The 21,371-nt window shown below is 41.3% G+C and overlaps 1 protein-coding gene across 3 annotated transcripts in view; it reads left to right on the top strand.

Annotated features, from left to right (window-relative positions):
- Nucleotides 1-8,640: 8,640 nt before the first annotated feature.
- Nucleotides 8,641-21,371, top strand: part of LOC106569656 (C-type lectin domain family 12 member B) — an 83,632-nt gene continuing 70,901 nt past the window's right edge. For 2 of the 3 annotated variants that reach the window (XM_045711691.1, XM_045711690.1), the window contains exons 1-2: nucleotides 8,641-8,859; nucleotides 13,296-13,682. In XM_045711691.1, coding sequence (XP_045567647.1) covers nucleotides 13,329-13,682 — 354 coding nt within the window. In that variant the 5' untranslated portion in view covers nucleotides 8,641-8,859; nucleotides 13,296-13,328. The remainder of the gene's footprint in view (nucleotides 8,860-13,295; nucleotides 13,683-21,371) is intronic. The other variant, XM_045711688.1, reaches the window with a different exon arrangement.

Genomic DNA, 21,371 nt, shown 5'->3' with positions numbered 1-21,371 from the left:
CATGGGCCAGAAAAGGTTGAAAACATTGGCGATGCTGTCAATCCAGCATGATTTCTGCTAAGTTCAAAACAACTGGAAACTCGGAACTGGGAAATCTCAGACTTGAGTGAGTTCAAGACAACTGAGACATTGGAAAAAAATGAGCTCCGACTGGGAAAATACGTTTTGAACGGTCATCTAACTCATAATTCCAAGTCGGGAACTCGGGCCTCTTTCTAGATATCCAACCTGAAGATCACCGACATCATGATTCAACCTTGTTTTTTTCCAGAGTTCCCAGTTGTCTTGAAAGCACCATAAATCCACCATAAATCCAAGATTTTCCCACAAGAAGGACCCCCTGCACCACTTTACTGTTCAAGTGAGTACAGCACAACAAGGAGAGTCCAAAAATGTCTTGTATGGTACTGCATAAATGATGTAATATGCCAGGGAGATATGTATACTGTAGCTAAGAAAGTAATACTAAGTGTATGTTGTGTAGTAAGTTGTTATCAACCCATGTGCATCGCCCTAAACATGTGGTCCCTTTCCCTCTCATAACTTAGCCTACTGTTCTGACTTGGTGATGCACATGTAGCCTGTAGCCTGTTTTAGAGAAATGTCTTCATCGAATATTGTAAGAGCTTTCATTTTCTGCTTATAGACCCCCTTTATTTATCCTACGGTTCTGACTTGGAGTACAGGGAGAATACTGTAAGAAAGGCCCATGTTCTGAAATTTGTCACTGTACATTTCAAAAGTGCTGAACAAATAGTTTTATTGACTATGTCCTTCTTAGCTCGCTCATTAGTGTCTTCATCGAAATTACAGAATGCCTCTTATCCGCTCACCGTTCCCTTATGCCGTAGTTTGTACATCTCAATTGTCAGTAGAAACTACATTTGTTTAAGCAAGTCAGCCATATCAGCTTTGGTTTTTTACAAGGCAGTAAATGAGGCTGAATTAAATGTTTCGCTGCCAGACAAGGCTCCGCTGATAGCCAGGTGTAGCAGTGGTAAAATGTTGGGACTCTGCTGTTGGTTCAGGTTTGTGTGCACTGTTTGTCACCGTTATAGTACAGTTAATGTATTGTTTAGTGTTGTGTTCTGTTGTGTAGTGGCTTTGCTGGCATTCATCAACATTTTATATATTTTTTTGCCCCCATGCTAAAATCGCCACTGAAAAAAGAAGAATTTATGTTTAAGGAAAAGAAAATGTGTCTCCTTGCGGAGGTAACAGACATATTTGGGAAACTGAACGAACTGAACAAAAGTATCCAGGGGAAATACAAAAACATTCTACAGATGAGATACCGAATCAGTGGATTCAGAGGAAATTATTATTATTGGAGAGAGAGTCTTTCAAAAACGAACCATGCCCCCTTCCCTCGACTGTGCATTTTTCTAACAAACAACAGCATCAGTAAGTGTCCCACACGAGTGATGACTGCTCACCTCTAACACTTGGAAGAGCACTTTGGGACCTACTTCCCAATCCGAAATCAGTTGACTTGCCTGTAAGTGAAATTGAACAGCTGATGTAGCTGTCATGTGACAATGCTGCAGACAACGCATTCAGGGGTTAATGTATCACTGGATGAGTGTCAACAAGATGCATACCCAGCATTGTTAAAATAACAGTTTTAATTCAATCTGAGCATACTAGTTCACTCCCTAAAATAAGACAAGGTTCCAATGCAGTCCATGAAGAGGTTGGTCTATTAGGATTATGTGAACAGCTATTCTGCCATACTATTGCAAACAGCAGTAACTACTGTTCACATTTTGGTCAAAAGTTAAGACTGAAATCCAGCTTTGTAGTATCTGGTTTATCTTGGCACAAAGTGTCCTGGTTCAATTATATTCAGTTTCAGAGAAAATGGAGTGTCAAATAGTGACTACAAAATCCAAGTAAAATCCAAGGCAAACAGCAGTAAGTGAAGTTACTGTACTCTGTCTTTGATCCACCGTGATTTGACTGCAGTTACTGTGGTTTGTCTTGGTTTTCTGTCAGGCTCCGAGTTCAGGTCAAACCAATCATGACACCCTCAGACACACCATGAGACAGCCAGTGATCCCCAGAATAAAGATGGCACATTCCCACGGAAAATGTTTGGTTGAACTCTCATTGAAATGTAAATAACCAGACAATGGTAAGATAGCAAACAAAGTATGTAAAAGTTAGCTAACATTAAGCAACTGACACCATTGTAACTATATTTATACAATGTCAAATATTAAGTTTAAACATTCTCCATGATTAAATCGTTACATTTTTACCTTTACATTTTAGTCATTTAGCAGACGCTCTTATCCAGAGCGACTTACAGTAGTGAATGCATACATTACATTTCATACATTTTTTTTTTAATATATTTTTTTGTCTGTGCTGGCCCCCCGTGGGAATCGAACCCACAACCCTGGCGTTGCAAACACCATGCTCTACCAACTGAGCTACAGGGAAGGCCTAATACTGAAAAAATGATTCAGGATTACATTCAAAACATGAAAACATGTCTACATAAAACCATTAAATACATCTAGAATGTAGTTAGAACTCTCAAACTGTTTCCATCAAACAGAAAAACAACAAGAAAGATGGATTAACACATTTATATTTCAGATCCTATACTTTGCATTTACCCATATAGTTGTTTAAGGTCATACAAAGGGGGAGTGCAAACAGCTTGTGAACTCTGCAAATAATGTTTCCACTCCGAGAATGAGAACGGTAGGCTAATTGACTGTAATTAATACATGCATTAACAGAATTTAATGTAACCAAATGACAGGGTATAAACAGTATATTTACACGGCCTACTGGTGACATATGTAATGGGGAATTGATAAACAATTAACAAAGGGCAAACAATTCACACAATTAAACAATGAATGCTCAAGAATTGGAAGGCGACAGCTGAGCGCATTCTGGAATTGCTGATGAAGTGCATCCATTCTGGAGAGAGATGCCTCCACCACACCCACCTCCCCTTCTTCTTGTTGCAACATTTTCCATTATACTCAAGACACATTATCTTCACACATATTTTAGATGCTTTTCACTGGCATCCACAACTCAATCAGCTAGGCCTATTGCCACGTGCTCTGCCCAAATTGCAGGCTTCCCACATAGGCCTTGGCCTACGCACTTGTGATGTGTAACAATCCATAACAAAAACATATTTGTAAATAAGCTAATGATCCTCTGTGGCGAAGTCATGCCCTCTGGTGAAGTATTTTGAATGATTATATTTAGGCAGGAGTAATTATATCATTTTGGCAAAACATCAATTTACTTTAGGGGAAGCCAGCATCCAAACAGTGCACAGGATGCACCCGGCAACTTTCCCTTCCAATTCGCAAGAGGCTGAAACCAGAGATCTGTATATAATGACGTGATGCTCCGCCCGAACAATGGGATTAGTTGTCCCAAAGGCAGGAAGGCAGGCTACAAGCTTAGGTCTGCATATTATGCCAATAGAAACACATTGGGTTAGTTCTGGACAGATTTTGGCGAGAGTGAGCCCTCTCGCTTCACCTCTTCCTCTTTGCTTAAACAATCTCAATGGAAGACACATCCATGCGAGCGAAACAAAGCCCCTCTGTCTTACTACACAGTATGTAGCCCATGTATCAGATGCTGTCTGGACCAAAAGAGTATGGCATGTCATACTATTTCCGGCCAGACAGCATCAGATACATGGTCTACACATACTGAGACAGAGGGGCTGTTTCACTGTCCAGACAGCATCAGATACATGGTCTACACATACTGAGACAGAGATGGTGCTGTTTCACTGTCCAGACAGCATCAGATACATGGTCTACACATACTGAGACAGAGGGGTGCTGTTTCACTGTCCAGGCAGCATCAGATACATGGTCTACACATACTGAGACAGAGATGGTGCTGTTTCACTGTCCAGACAGCATCAGATACATGGTCTACACATCCTGAGACAGAGGGGTGCTGTTTCACTGTCCAGACAGCATCAGATACATGGTCTACACATACTGAGACAGAGGGGTGCTGTTTCACTGTCCAGACAGCATCAGATACATGGTCTACACATCCTGAGACAGAGGGGTGCTGTTTCACTGTCCAGACAGCATCAGATACATGGTCTACACATACTGAGACAGAGGGGTGCTGTTTCACTGTCCAGGCAGCATCAGATACATGGTCTACACATACTGAGACAGAGATGGTGCTGTTTCACTGTCCAGACAGCATCAGATACATGGTCTACACATACTGAGACAGAGGGGTGCTGTTTCACTGTCCAGACAGCATCAGATACATGGTCTACACATACTGAGACAGAGGGGCGCTGTTTCACTGTCCAGACAGCATCAGATACATGGTCTACACATACTGAGACAGAGGGGTGCTGTTTCACTGTCCAGACAGCATCAGATACATGGTCTACACATACTGAGACAGAGGGGTGCTGTTTCACTGTCCAGACAGCATCAGATTCATTGTCTACACATACTGAGACAGAGGGGCGCTGTTTCACTGTCCAAACAGCATCAGATACATGGTCTACACATACTGAGACAGAGGGGCGCTGTTTCACTGCCCAGACAGCATCAGATACATGGTCTACACATACTGAGACAGAGAGGTGCTGTTTCACTGTCCAGACAGCATCAGATACATGGTCTACACATACTGAGACAGAGAGGAGCTGTTTCACTGTCCAGACAGCATCAGATACATGGTCTACACATACTGAGACAGAGGGGCGCTGTTTCACTGTCCAGACAGCATCAGATACATGGTCTACACCTACTGAGACAGAGGGGCGCTGTTTCACTGTCCAGACAGCATCAGATACATGGTCTACACATACTGAGACAGAGGGGTGCTGTTTCACTGTCCAGACAGCATCAGATACATGGTCTACACCTACTGAGACAGAGGGGCGCTGTTTCGCTCGCTTGGACGCTTTATCTGAGATTTATGCTTCTTTCTGTCGGCACTCGTCTGGGTCAAGTAAATGATCAATATATCAATATTTTATTTGGACGGTCAAGGAGGTATGGTAGGGCGGGCTAGGAGGTATGGTAGGGCGGGCTAGGAGGTATGGTAGGGCGGGCTAGGCCTCCTAAGGACCGCCCATAACACCGACCCTGTTGCCAGGAAACAAAACCAAAGCATTGATTGCTGTCATAACTTGTCCATAGACTGCTTACAGGGTACGGAAACCAATATGTAATTTTGTAATATGGGTGAACTGTTACACATTTAGATTTTAGATATTGCACTTTCCATCTGCATTACCCATATAGTTGTTTAAGGTCATACAATGGCAAGGTGCAGTATCAGCATTTTAGGGGTCATAGGTCATGTGTTCATGCTTGATAAGCATACAAAATTCCTTCATAATAAGATAAAAGTCCCTCAGTGGATTATCACTTATCTACCTACAATATATTTGTCTATACAGCCAAAACACTTTAAAGGACCAATCCCCGGTTCAAAAAATAACAAAGAGGGCACCCCTGCCTCTGTTTTGTTAAAAAGTTGAAGGATGGGCCAGGAGAAATGTAACCACATCAGTATATTTTGCTTAAGAACGCCCACAACCCTCACAAGACTCATCTGAAGGTAGTCCGGTACGTTTAAAAAATGAATGAAAGTAATATATATGGAGGTAGTTTAGTGCCTAAAAAAGGCATTAAATATGTGGCAAAAAATATAACTATTATTTCCTGATCTTTCTTATATGTCTCAGATATAGGGCAGAAACTTTAAAACAAACTTCCTTTAGAATTTTTTTTTTTTGTACAGTTTTAACATGTATGAATCTGTTATTCAATGTGCGTTTCTATGGGCTAATAGCAGTAAGGTCAAATTCAATATTTCATCAAATAATGTATATATATATTTTATATATGTAGGTGGAACGAAACCGACACAGGGTCCTCATGACCCTGCTGGACCCATGACCCTGCTCATGACCCTGCTCATGACCCTGCTCATGACCCTGCTCATGACCCTGCTCATGACGCTGCTCATGACCCTTCTAATTACAGATTCATTCAGGATTTTAGACAAATCTAACAGAGTTGACTATATCTCCAAATTTGTAATCACAATTTTGATATACATTTTCAAAGAGTCACCGAGGGCTATTGCAAGAAACAACATAACATTATTTTTCAGTTAATATTAATTTTAAACACTTTTGGGGGAGTTTGAAATCTTGTGATCCTTTTCTCTGGACAAGGGCATTTCTTTGCACAGAGCCGACATAGAAATTAATAATATTGAAAATATTTAGAAAATTACAAAACCAAAACTCTTTCCTTATAAAATTCCCCTTAAAGTAATTTGTAAGATAAAAAAATAAATATATATATATATATATATATATATATATATATATATATATATATATATATATATATATATATATATACAAATGTAATTTCCCTGCTGGACAAGGATCATCCCTACTTTTAAGAATCCCTGGCTGAATAAATGTGTTATGACAGTTGTTATGAATGATACTGCAACACAGTATCTGGTTTCATCAAGGTGTTATGAATACCCCTTCACATAAAGGGTAACGTGTGTGTGTGTATGTGTGTGTGTACATGTGTACAATCCAATGTGTGGTTGTGAGTGTGTGTTTGTGTATGCGTTCATGTGCGTTGGTTTGTGTGTGTGTGTGTGTGTGTGTGTGTGTGTGTGTGTGTGTGTGTGTGTGTGTGTGTGTGTGTGTGTGTGTGTGTGTGTGTGTGTGTGTGTGTGTGTACAATCCCATGTGTGGTTGTGAGTGTGTGTGTATGCGTTCATGTGCATTGGTTTGTGTTTGTGCTTCCAATTAGTGGAGTGTGGTATGTTCATCAAAATGAGGGAAATAATGCATAAAAACACTGACTGTAGTTATTACATGATCAGTTGAAGTTATTACATTATTAATACAAAACATTGCTACTCACCTGATAATGTAATTACCACCGAATAACGTAATAACTTGCTGGATAAGTTAACCTCTATGGGATTGGTGTCCCTATACGTGCGCTAATGTGACTAGAATTACATTGTAAGTAACATCCAACCAGGACATAGACATGTCGTATATTTGCAGAAAGCTTAAATTCCTGTTAATCTAACGGCACTGTCCAATTTACAGTAGCTATTACAGTGAAAAAATAACATGCTATTGTTTGAGGAGAGTGCACAACAATACATTGACCTCTGAAGGTAAATCATGAACTTATATTCAGTAATCTTGCTCTGATTTGTCATCCTGAGGGTCCCAAAGATAAAATGTAGTATAGTTTTGTTTGATAAAAATAAATGTTTATATTCAAATGTAGGAACTGGGTTCTAAAGTTTGAACCCATTTTTTGGCATTAAAGTAATTCAATTAATTGTTTTTAATTGGTACCGGGTTCAGATGAGTCTTGTGAGGCTTGTGTTCATCGAAGAGTAAAACAACCGAAATGTACGTGTTCATGTGAATCTCAACTTTCGATGGTGGGGTCATATTATAGTTTGTAGGGCCACAACATTTTGGCCATCTCAGTCTCCGGACTTGAACCTCATTGAAAACCTGTGGTTTGAATTAAAGAGGGCATCCATAAGCACAGATGAATGATGTTCAGGATATGGAAAGATTCTCTATGGAGGAATGGTCTAAATTCCCTCCCAATGTGTTCTCCAATCTCTTTTATATTTTTTCTTTGTTTTAGGTCTCAGCGTTGTTATCCTCGCAAGGGGAGGGTGATAGAGTATTGAAAACAGGGTGTCACACCCTGATCTGATTCACCTGTCTTTGTGCTTGTCTCCAACCCCCTCCAGGTGTCACCCATCTTCCCCATTATCCTCAGTGTATTTATACCTGTGTTTTCTGTTTGTCTGTGGCCAGTTCGTCTTGTCTTGTCAAGTCAACCAGCGTGTTTTTCCGGGCTCCTGGATTTCATAGTCTCTGTTTTTGTAGTCCTCCTAGGTTCTGACACTTTGACTGCCTTGACACTGTGGTCGCCTGCCTGAACAATTAGCCTTGCCTGACCTCGAGCCTGCCTGCCGCCCTGTACCTTTTGGACTCTCGCCTGCTTTATGAACTTCTGCTTGTCCTCGACCTGCCTCTTGCCTGCCCCTTGTCTACTTTGACGACATCCTTGTTTTCTCTTGTTCTGCTTCTTAATAAATATCAGCAACTCGAACCATCTGCCTCCGGTGTCTGCATCTGGGTCTCGCCCTGCGTCGTTATACAAGGGATCCAATTATTTGGACCCCTATCTTTTTAATTAAGATCATACTAGATCGTAAATTGTACTAGTATAAAATATATATATATATTTTGTTGCATACAATATAGCTCAGTATTTGTATGATTTTTTAAAATAGTATTTTCTGCTAAATTTTATCAAGGGACCCAATAATTCTAGACCCCACTGTATGTGGGTGAGTCAATTTATTTGAATGGCATTATTTTTACATGATTTAATACATGTTCTCCATCTGAAGAATATATTAAAAGTCAACTTTATTACATTAAACAAAACGTTTAATCAGTTTGAGACTACAGGAAATAGGTTGACTGCTTTGTTAAACAACAACAGTCACAGTTGCTTTGGTTGTCAACAGCCTTGTGGAAAAACAGGAATCCCTGAAGTTGTTGCAGGTGAGGCATGCGGCATGCAAGGGTGGGGCAACTGTTCCTGCACCTGAACGAGACAGACTGGAACAACCTCTGTGATTAACAAGAAATCACCTGACTGTCTAGAAAGGGTAAGCCTTCAAGCTAAGGGTGACCTGTCACTTCATGAAGTACAACTAGTACCCACATCGCTATAAAACATCAGCTGTAGCTCCACTTGTAGACATACAACTCCAGATACCCAACTCAGCAAGCAGGTAAGGACATCTATATAGTCACTATTACAAGACACAAGCCTGATACAATAAATGGGTGTTTTGTTTTTCTAAATTGACATAAAATTAAGTATGACTTTTGTAAAGGCTATATGTAATTTATTTTTACAAAGCTGGATGGTGTTAAGATATAGATGGGAGGCTTGAGTAGAGATGAAGGGTGGGACTAATAACAACAAGAGAACGCATGTAAAATATACTGTGTCCGTAAAATGTATATAGGTTCAGAAATCAAAGAATGTGTAAATTGTAAACAATTGTTGGAAAAGTTACTTGTGTCATGCACAAAGTAGATGTCCTAACCGACTTGCCAAAACTATATTTTGTATCCTAGCTTCTGAGTTGGTGTAGGAGGCAGTTAAAAATGGGCACATATTTTTTTCAAAATTCTCAATACTGCCCCCTAGCCCCAACAGGTTAACAAGAAATTTGTGGAGTTGTTGAAAAACGAGTTTCAATGACTCAACCTAAGTGTATGTACATTTCCGACTTCAACTGTATGTACAGTCGTGGCCAAAAGTTTTGAGAATGACACAAATATTAATTTCCACAAAGTTTGCTTCTTCAGTGTCTTTAGATATTTTTGTCAGATATTACTATGGAATACTGAAGTATAATTTCAAGCATTTCATAAGTGTCAAAGGATTTTATTGACAATTACATGAAGTTGATGCAAAGAGTCAATATTTGCAGTGTTGACTCCTCTTTTTCAAGACCTCTGCATTCCGACCTGGCATGCTGTCAATTAACTTCTGGGCCACATCCTGACTGATGGCAGCCCATTCTTGCATAATCAATGCTTGGAGTTTGTCAGAATTTGTGGGTTTTTGTTTGTCCACCCGCCTCTTGGGGATTGACCACAAGTTCTCAATGGGATTAAGGTCTGGACCCAAAATATAGATGTTTTGTTCCCCGAGCCACTTAGTTATCACTTTTGCCTTATGGCAAGGTGCTCCATCATGCTGGAAAAGGCATTGTTCATCACCAAACTGTTCCTGGATGGTTGGGAGAAGTTGCTCTTGGAGGATGCGTTGGTGCCATTCTTTATTCATGGCTGTGTTCTTAGGCAAAATGTAGGGACAAAAAAGTGATAACCCTTGTGTGGTGTTCATGTTTGTTAAACAAATCAAAATATATTTTATATTTGAGATTCTTCAAATAGCCACCCTTTGCCTTTGCTCAGGCTCCGACCGCAAGGCACTACAGAGGGTAGTGCGTATGGCCCAGTACATCACTGAGGCCAAGCTTCCTGCCATCCACGACCTCTATATACCAGGCGATGTCAGAGGAAGTCCCTAAAAATTGTCAAAGACTCCAGCCACCCTAGTCATAGAGTGTTCTCTCTGCTACCGCACTGCAAGCTGTACAGGAGTGCCAAGTCTAGTTCCAAGAGGCTTCCACACAGCTGCTACCCCCAAGCCATAAGACTCCTGAACATCTAATCAAATGGCTATCCAGACTATTTGCACTGCCCCCCTTTTTACACCGCTGCTACTCTCTGTTATTATCTATGCATAGTCACTTTAATAACTCTACCTACATGTACACATTACCTCCATTACCTCGAGTAACCGGTGCCCCCGCACATTGAACCGTACCGGTACCCCCTTTATGTAGTCTCGCTATTGTTATTTCACTGCTGCTCTTTAATTACTTGTTACTTTTATTTCTTATTCTTATTTTTTTAAACTGCATTGTTGGTTAGGGGCTTATAAGTAAACATTTCACTGTAAGGTCTACACCTGTTGTATTCGGCGCATGTGACTAATAAAATTTGATTTGATACCCATATCTATACTCCAAATGAGCAGAATGTCTGCTAAAATCCATCCCCTTCCATCTTTTCCCACCTCCGGCCAATGGGCTTCCTCTCACTACTATATTTGGTAGTGAGTGGAACGCATGCGGACGCTTCACATTGAAACGTCCAGTGAAACATCTGTCTCATTGTTCTGTCAGTAGCTGTACTGCTCCAGATGTTGTGGCTTGCGGTAGCATAGTGGTGTTTGATTGGCCAATCATACAGGTGGGTTGGTTGTTTAGCAACAAAACTGACTCGTGTAAAACAATGGTGCAAAACAGACGGGGTTGGTTTAGATTGTTGACAAGTATGCTATATTTGGTCTCCAATGATTATTGAAAACATAAATATACTGCTCCAAAAAATAAAGGGAACACTTAAACAACACATCCTAGATCTGAATGAAAGAAATAATCTTATTAAATACTTTTTTCTTTACATAGTTGAATGTGCTGACAACAAAATCACACAAAAATAATCAATGGAAATCCAATTTATCAACCCATGGAGGTCTGGATTTGGAGTCACACTCAAAATTAAAGTGGAAAACCACACTACAGGCTGATCCAACTTTGATGTAATGTCCTTAAAACAAGTCAAAATGAGGCTCACTAGTGTGTGTGGCCTCCACGTGCCTGTATGACCTCCCTACAACGCCTGGGCATGCTCCTGATGAGGTGGCGGATGGTCTCCTGAGGGATCTCCTCCCAGACCTGGACTAAAGCATCCGCCAACTCCTGGACAGTCTGTGGTGCAACGTGGCGTTGGTGAATGGGGAATGGGCGGGCCAGTCCATAGCATCAATGCCTTCCTCTTGCAGGAACTGCTGACACGCTCCAGCCACATGAGGTCTAGCATTGTCTTGCATTAGGAGGAACCCAGGGCCAACCGCACCAGCATATGGTCTCACAAGGGGTCTGAGGATCTCATCTCGGTACCTAATGGCAGTCAGGCTACCTCTGGCGAGCACATGGAGGGCTGTGCGGCCCCCCAAAGAATTGCCACCCCACACCATGACTGACCCACCCCCAAACCGGTCATGCTGGAGGATGTTGCAGGCAGCAGAACGTTCTCCACGGGCGTCTCCAGACTCTGTCACGTCTGTCACATGTGCTCAGTGTGAACCTGCTTACATCTGTAAAGAGCACAGGGCGCCAGTGGCGAATTTGCCAATCTTGGTGTTCTCTGGCAAATGCCAAACGTCCTGCACGGTGTTGGGCTGTAAGCACAACCCCCACCTGTGGACGTCGGGCCCTCATACCACCCTCATGGAGTCTGTTTCTGACCGTTTGAGCAGACACATGCACATTTGTGGCCTGCTGGAGGTCATTTTGGCAGTGCTTCTCCTGCTCCTCCTTGCACAAAGGCGGAGGTAGCGGTCCTGCTGCTGGGTTGTTGCCCTCCTACGGCCTCCTCCAAGTCTCCTGATGTACTGGCCTGTCTCCTGGTAGCGTCTCCATGCTCTGGACACTACGCTGACAGACACAGCAAACCTTCTTGCCACAGCTCGCATTGATGTGCCATCCTGGATGAGCTGCACTACCTGAGCCTCTTGTGTGGGTTGTAGACTCCGTCTCATGCTACCACTAGAGTGAAAGCACCGCCAGCATTCAAAAGTGACCAAAACATCAGCCAGGAAGCATAGGAACTGAGAAGTGGTCTGTGGTCCCCACCTGCAGAACCACTCCTTTATTGGGGGTGTCTTGCTAATTGCCTATAATTTCCACCTGTTGTCTATTCCATTTGCACAACAGCATGTGACATTTATTGTCAATCAGTGTTGCTTCCTAAGTGGACAGTTTGATTTCACAGAAGTGTGATTGACTTGGAGTTACATTGTGTTGTTTAAGTGTTCCCTTTATTTTTTTGAGCAGTGTCCATTTGCAAAGAAAGCACTTGTTTCCCCTCAAATACATCATTACAGTTGTTGCTTAGCTAGCGAATTTTAGCATTGCATGTCTTCATCAAAACCCCTCAAAATAAGACATAGTATCAATAACAAGATGAAATGAGCTGAAATGAGTCACTTACGATTCTCCACATGGAAGATTCTTGTCATTCTTGCTGGTAATTTGGCCATCCAGAAACACAACAACACGCTGACTTCTGCCCCATGGAAGCGTGCACATCATTTTCTAAACTTTGTCAGCTAACCCATCTATGCTCAAATACAAATAGCACGACTTTTCTGCGTGTAGTTTTCAATGGTTTTCAAAGGTATACTGCGGAACGGATGCTTTGCAAAGGTCAATGAAAGATGGCGGAAGCTGATGTGGATCTTGAATCTAATGGTGGTGGAATCAAGGACAATTGGACTATTGTCCAAAAGAATGGAAAACGGAGCAAGGTAGAGTACAGTGCTGAGAATATCCCTTCTTACAGTATCTTGTAGGAGTACAGTTTGATAATGAGGAGCAGCTGATCGGATTACCAATCTTAAAAAATCTATTTCAGATATCACAATTGTGGAGAGAGTACTGGGTAAAGTGAAGGGTGTGAGGATCACGAAAGGCGGGCTTGTTTCGATATTTTTTGTACTTCTGAGGATCAGAAGGAATGTGTGGTGCGTCTCAGCCGATTTGAGAAGTTTTACATGTCATGTGTCTCTTCGGAACAGGGCACCCCTCAAGGGAGTAACATCTGGCATCTCATGGGAAGTCGATGTTGCAGAGATGTTAAACACCTTGACAAGAAAGGCCCAGTAGAGGAGGTATTAGGTGAACACCTTGACAAGAAAGGCCCAGCAGAGGAGGTATTAGGTGAACACCTTGACAAGAAAGGCCCAGCAGAGGAGGTATTAGGTGAACACCTTGACAAGAAAGGCCCAGCAGAGGAGGTATTAGGTGAACACCTTGACAAGAAAGGCCCAGCAGAGGAGGTATTAGGTGAATACCTTGACAAGAAAGGCCCAGCAGAGGAGGTATTAGGTGAACACCTTGACAAGAAATGCCCAGCAGAGGAAGTATTAAGTGAAAACATTGACAAGGATAAGGAGGCAGAGATGGTAAGACACACTTACATAATTTACATCCTCAGTGGTAAGCATGTTCCTGTAATGTGTTATGTTATTTTAGTTTTGCTAATTAAAACTTGTTTATGTGACCTAGCAAGCAATGTATAGTGTAGAGGATCAGTGTACCATCTTTGTAATAACCAAAAATATCCTATTTTGAAGCTGGTGTACAAAAATGAAAGTAAAATTATGCAAAAAAGGAAACTTTAAGGATGGGAAGCATACAAATGGACAGAGATGTGGACTCGAGTCATGTGACTTGGACTTGAGTACTACTCGAGTTGCACATTTTGTGACTTGCCAATCGACTTGAGCATCTACTGTATGACTCTTGACTTAACTAGGACTTGAGCTGTATGACTTGATTTGTCATCTCGCTCACAATATTGGAGTGCTGCAGATTCTGTGCGTTGTGTTCTGTGTCTTGACCAATCAGATTCACGGAAATTACAGGTTGCGCAGGCTAGGCACAAAGCTCGATGCAAAGCACGCACTGCACCGCAGAGATGGAACCTAGTCACAATTTTGCAAAAATCATGAGCAAGTCTCAAGTCTTAACCTTCAAGTCCAAAGTAATAATGGGCAAGTCTCAAGTAAAGTGCCAAGTTCCACAGCTCAGGTCGAGTCAAGTCACAAGTCCCTAATTTTGGGTTTCGAGTGGTCAAATCAATTGTTGTTTTTTATGCCAAACTGCATCCTTTCACAATCCCCCCCACCCAACCGAATGCAACGATTTCTGGGACGATGATGCCCTGATGCAGAGGTGGCACCACAGGTCCCAGAGTGGTGGAGGAAATTGTTTTTTTCGCTGGGGCCCAGAGCTTTTTTTTAAATCTGGTTACCTATCCAGGTATAAATCAGAACCCTATAGGTTCTGACAGTGATTAATTAGTTGGAAAATGTTTTTATATGGGCAATGATAGGAGAGGGACCCGATTTACATTTGAGTCATTTAGCGGACGCTCTTATCCAAAGTGACTTACAGGAGCAAATAGGGTCAAGTGCCTTGCTGAAGGACACATTGGCATATTGTTCACCTAGTTTGAACCAGCGGCCAAAATTAAGAACTTGACTCGACCTGAGCTTCAAAACTTAGAAATTTGACGTTTGGAACAATTTGGAAATGTGTTGTTTGTGAAACATGGATGAACATCTAATTCTGAGGTGAGACTGTGAGATCTTGTTGATCTTTCCACCTGCTAAGAAGGTAAAATATCTAGATAAAAACAAAAAGCTTCCAGCAGATGTCGCAGTGCATCAGTTCCGAGTTCCGACACCTGTCAGATGGTAGTCTGATGTCTGAAGCTTCGAACGTCATCATCACATTGTATTGTTACTTTGATATAAGCATCAGTACATTATATTGAATCAGTAGTGCTTTGAAAACTGCATCAGAATGTTGGAGTATCAATCATCCCATCACAAAAAATAAATAAAGAAGTAATTTTGTGTGGAAGCCAAAAATGTTTTTACGTCAGAGGCAGAGATGCCTAAGTGGACGCGTCATAATTCCCTTAAAACCTAGCTGTCTAACACGGAAATTGTTCCAATAGTTTTTTCACCATCAATTTTTCCTATAGGGGATTTTAAGAACCACTTCAAACAAGGTCTGTGTTTCATGTAGGCTTTCCCTGGCTCTATTCCCTATCCAGCTCTATTTAATCTCAGATTGGAAAATGCTAATTGCCCCTTGTGTGCACTTCCGGTAATACCGTATACCCTGGTATGGAATAGAAATGGTATGATAATCTGGATACCGCACAACCCTAAACAACTGTACACCACAACACTTATAAAACTTGTTTTTGATTCTAGATGTTATCAAATCTGGAGAAGAACAAGTGATGGAAGCAACATGGGGAAAATGGGTGAAGGTTCTAATGGCGCCGGAGGGGATGGCTGCCGTTTTATGGGCTCTTAACCAACCGTGCTATTGTGTTTGTTTTTTCGCATTGTTTGTAACATATTTTGTAAATAATGTTGCTGCTACAGTCTCTTAGGAACGAAAAGAGCTTCTGGACATCAGGACATCGATTACTCACCTTGAACTGGAAACATTTTTTTTCTTTAATGAGTCAGACAAGAGGGATTTACTCCAGACAAGGCCCTCATCCCCGTCATTAGCAGGAGAAAGAGACGGAGATATTGCAGTAGGAGATCAGGGTGCCTTGTAAGGATCCGGCGATGAGTGGCTAATCTGCCTTTGTCATCGGTACTCTTGGCCAACGTACAATCGCTGGATAATGAAGTGGATGAACTACAAGCACGTATATCCTACCACCGGGACATTAAAAACTATAATATCTTATGTTTCACCGAGTCGTGGCTGAAAAACGACATGAATAACATACAGCTGGCGGGTTATATACTGTATCGGCTAGATAGAACAGCAGCCTCTGGTAAGACAAGGTGTGCCGGTCTATGTATATTTGTAAACAACAGCTGGTGCATGATATCTGAGGAAGTCTCAGGGTTTTGCTCGCCTGAGGTAGAGTATCTCATGATAAGCTGTAGACCACACTATCTACCAAGAGTGTTCATTTATATTTTTCGTAGCTATCTATTTACCACCACAAACCGATGCTGGCGCTAAGGCCTCACTCAGTGAGCTGTATGCAGCCATAAACAAACAGTAAAATGCTCATCCAGAGGCGGTGCTCCTAGTGTCCGGGGACTTTAATGCAGGGAAACTTAAATCCGTTTTACCTCATTTCTACCGGCCTGTTAAATGTGCAACCAGAGGGGAAACATTTCTAGACCACCTTTACTCCACACACAGAGACGCATACAAAACTCTCCCTCCATTTGGAAAATCTGACCATAATTCTATCCTCTTGATTCCTGCTTACAATCAAAAATGAAAGCAGGAAGTACCAGAGACTCGGTCAATAAAAAAGTGGTAAGATAAAGCAGATGCTAAGCTACAGGACTGTTTTGCTAGCACAGACTGGAATATATTCCGGGATTCTTCCAATGGCATTGAGGAGTACACCACATCAGTCACTGGCTTTGTCAATAAGTGCATCGATGACGTCGTCCCTACAGTGACTGTACATACCCTAACCAGAATCCATGGATTGCAGGCAACATCTGCAGTGAGCTAAAGGGTAGAGCTGCCGCTTTCAAGGAGTGGGACTCTAACCCGGAAGCTTATTAGAAATCCTGCTATGCCCTCCGACTAACCATCAAAAAGGCAAAGCATCAATACAGGACTAAGATCGAATCGTACTACACTGGCTACCGACGCTCATCGGATGTGGCAGGGCATGCACACTATTACAGACTACAAAGGGAAGCACAGCCGCGAGCTCCCCAGTGACACGAGTCTACCAGATGAGCTAAATTACGAGGCGAGTAATACTGAAACATGTATCAGAGCATCAGCATCAGTTTCGAACGACTGTGTGATCACGCTCTCGTAGCCGATGTGAGTAAGACCTTTAAACAGGTCAACATTCACAAGGCCGCAGGGCCAGATGGATTACCAGGACGTGTACTCTGAGCATGCGCTGACCAACTGGCAAGTGTCGTCACAGACATTTTCAAACTCTCCTTGTCTGAGTCTGTAATACCAACATGTTTCAAGCAGACCACCATAGTCCCTGTGCCCAAGAACACTAAGTCTACCTGCCTAAATGACTACGGACCCATGGCACTCACATCTGTAGCCATGTAGTACTTTGAAAGGCTGGTCCTGGCTGTCATGACTTGCCCTCCTGGATGGAGATCAAAGGTGCTGGCTAACCAAAGTTTTAAAGACCCCCCTCTACTGGGGTAGTTGGCCAGTTTTATTTATTTGTATTTATTTTGTTTACCCATTTTTCTCCCCAATTTCATGTTATCTAATTGGTAGTTACAGTCTTGTCCCATCGCTGCAACTCCCGTACGGACTCGGGAGAGGCGAAGGTCGAGAGCCATCCATCCTCCGAAACACAACCCAGCCAAGCCACACTGCTTCTTGACACAATGCCCTCCAACATTTGTTAGGCCATATTATAACTTCTGACATTTGGTAGGCCATCTGTTTGTCAAATATGGTTAGATACAATGCATTCGGAAAGTATTCAGACCCTTTCACTTTTTAAGCATCTTGTTTCGTTACAGCCTTGTTCTAAAATGTATTAAATAAACATTTTGCCTATCCCATGATTACAAAGTGAAAATAGTATTTTTTATGTTGCCAATGTATAAAAAATGAAAACAGAAATATCTCATTTACATAAGTATTCAGACCCTTTGCTATGAGACTCGAAATTGAGCTCAGGTGCATCCTGTTTCCATTGATCATCCTTGATGTTTCTTCAACTTGATTGGAGTCCACCTGTTGTAAGTTCAATTGATTGGACATGATTTGGAAAGGCACACACCTGTCTATATAAGGTCCCACAGTACAGTACAGAGAGATCCTTGATGAAAACCTGCTCCAGAGCACTCAGGGCCTCAGACTGGGGCGAAGGTTCACCTTCAACAGGACAACGACCCTAAACACAGAGCCAAGACAACACAGGAATGGCTTCGGGACAAGTCTCTGAATGTCCTTGAGTGGCGCAGCCAGAGCCCGGACTTGAACCCGATCGAACATCTCTGGAGAGACCTGAAAATATCTGTGAAGCGATGCTCCCCATCCAACCTGACAGAGCTTGAGAGGATCTGGAGAGAAGAATGGGAGAAACTCCCCAAATACAGATGTGCCGTGCTTGTAGTGTTTTACCCAAGAAGACTCAAGGCTGTAATCGCTGCCAAAGGTGCTTCAACAAAGTTCTGAGTAAAGGGTCTGAATACTTATGTAAATTATATATTTCCTTTTTTTATTTTTAATAAATTAACAAACATTTCTAAAAACCTGTTTTTGCTATTTCATTATGGGGTATTGTGGTGGCATAATGGTGTATTGTGTGCAGATTGATGAGAGAAAAAAATACTTTAATCAATTTTAGAATAAGGCTGTAACGTAACAAAATTTGGATAAAGTGAAGGGGTCAGAATACTTTCCAAATGCACTGTACAGTACATGCAGCTTCTCTTCTGTCATAATTTGTTGACCCACAAGACTAAATAAAGTAGTGCTTTCCAGAATAATGTCTTACATTGACAGAATTAATGCGTTAGTTGACAAGGATAAATTTGTCGGTTTTGTTTAGGGACCGGGGAGAAAATGCAAAAACTCCAATACAGTTGAAAGATTGCTACTGTGCAAAATGTCAAAATGTTGTCAGGTTGACTGTTTTTTAGGACATTAAAAGCTGAGAAAACAATGAAACACGTTTCTGATAAGACTTCAGTTGGTCTTGGGTACATATTTTGTGGTTGAAATACTGTCTGCTTGCATAACAGTGTCATAGATAACACATTACACAGGCACATGAGCTACTATCTGGAATACTGTGGGCATTTTAACATGGTCAGTGATCCTGTAGATGACTGGAAGGAGAGGGAGAAAATGTATTCCTCTAACCTCATTCTTTCAATAAAGTTCTTGTTTCATTGATATTAAATTACTTGTTTTTCTTTCCTTATCATATTTAAGACAATGCTATTTGTAATGTGTTTTGGTGCAGATTTGTTTTTAACATACTATCCAGATAAGAGTGTCAAATACTGTTGGCCGCGAAGACAGCTGTAATTTGTTCACAGTAAAATGTATTTCTATTCTGATTTCAGATCTTCAGTCCTTACAAAACAACTGCCACTTTCTAATGAAGATAGTTTTTCTCTAACTTGTTTGGTAAAAAGCAAAGATTTTCATATAAAATACACATTTCCACAGGTGTTATTTCTTGACGGATTACAATTTCATTAATGGGATGCAATTGTATGTCATCATCTCAGCTTTCAAAATATATAATGTTTCATATATGCACAGGTCATGATTCAGCAAGATGTGGAAAATTCCGATCAGACTGGAAAGGGCTAGGGTAGCTACAAGTCGAGTAGGACTTCAAGTAGGCTACCAACCCCTCCCCACAGACACAAACAAACATTATCAAGAACGTCTAGCTTCACCATGTAAGTTAGCTAGCTAGTTCATTCTCTAGAGACTAAGAAGTCGGGGGTTATAAACTGACATATGGAATTATTTTAAGATGGTCATACTATGAATCATTTAGCTATTTGAATTTTAGGACCCCTTTAGGTATAAAATAAAATAATTAATTGACAAAATATTGAATTTCGTCTTTATTACTATAGCCCAGAGAAATGCATTGAATAACATATTCATAAATGGCAAAAAAAAGACAATCAATAAAAACTTCTAAGAAACAAGGTTTTATGTTTTACACATTTAACCCATATTTTTGGGTAGGGACAAAACTATCTTCATACTTCCATAAAAATGTTTTAACCTTTGTAGTCGGGAGAATCTCTCCTTTCCACAGTGGGGTCACATTAGCTTGTAAGTCAAGCCCTTAGGGAAGTCTCATGGTCTGACAAACAGTGCTCTAACTGTGCCACCCTTCCGCACAGATGTGGAAGTGCGACACTGATGGATGCAATGGATTGAGATACATCCAATAAAAAAAAAACATCTCTACCTTAAACTTGATGGGGATTTAAAAGAAAATGTCATTTAGATTGATGCACCGGTGCATCAATTGACTCTAGGGGGTTGCAACTAGCAAGCTAGACCTCTGTTTAATAAAAGCCAAAGAAAGGTACATTTTTTTAATGAATTATATATTTAAATGACTAGACAAATAGAAGGCTAATATAGCCATGTAGCCAGGCTAATGTTGCTAACTAGCTAACTAGCTAGATAACAGGTATTGTGTAAATTTTAGAACATGCCCAAGACAGTTCACAGAATTATACATTTAAACAAATTTAGCCAATTAATTAATGACTAGATTTAGCTAACATTAGTTAGTTAATGCCTTGATTTGTCGGTCTTGTCCAGATCATCATGGCACTGGTGAGTGTCATGCAGCTTGAGAAAGGTATTTGTAGTTCTGTGTCATAGCCACATTAGCAGCTAACCGACAGAGTAAGTCTACACGAAACACAATCCTTATTTGAAGTGTTTCTAAAATCCCCTTTGTGTTTGACTGCTAGGTTTTATGGGTATTATGACTAATAATGTGGTACTTTGTTTAGACCTAATTCCTGTCGTAGTGTGGAAATGCTTGTGTAATTCCACCCTCAGAACACAAATCTATGGTTCCTTATCAAAATTGATTCATCGGGCGTGGACATCTTCACCTTCCTCCATGTGCTAATTGCTATGGAGCACAGCACAGTTAACAGTAGCTACTACATAGCAAAGACTATCCACTCTCCTCCTCCCTCTTCTGCAACGGAATTGAATGATAATGGATGAATGCAGAGTTTAGCTGTGATATTGGAGTTTTACCGGCGAAGCTAGAGGCTAGCTAACCTACTCCCTGGACCAATAAATCTAGCTACAGTAGCTACCAGTAACTATTAGCAACTGTGGATATATCTTTTTTATTCTTTTTATTTTTTTGTTACCCAGTTTTCTCCCCAATTGGTAGTTACAGTCTTGTCCCATCGCTGCAACTCCTGTACAAACTTGGGAGAGCTGAAGGTCGAGAGCCTCATAAACTCCTCCGAAATACAACCCTGCCAAGCTGCACTGCTTCTTGACAAACTGCTCGCTTAACCTGGAAGCCAGCCTCACCAATGTGTCGGAGGAAACATCGTACAACTGGCGACCGAGGTCAG

The sequence above is a fragment of the Salmo salar genome, unplaced genomic scaffold (genome assembly GCF_905237065.1).
Source record: "Salmo salar unplaced genomic scaffold, Ssal_v3.1, whole genome shotgun sequence".
NCBI classification, from domain to species: domain Eukaryota; kingdom Metazoa; phylum Chordata; class Actinopteri; order Salmoniformes; family Salmonidae; genus Salmo; species Salmo salar.
Note: the sequence above shows the minus strand (reverse complement) of the source record. Positions and strands in the feature narration are given on the sequence as shown.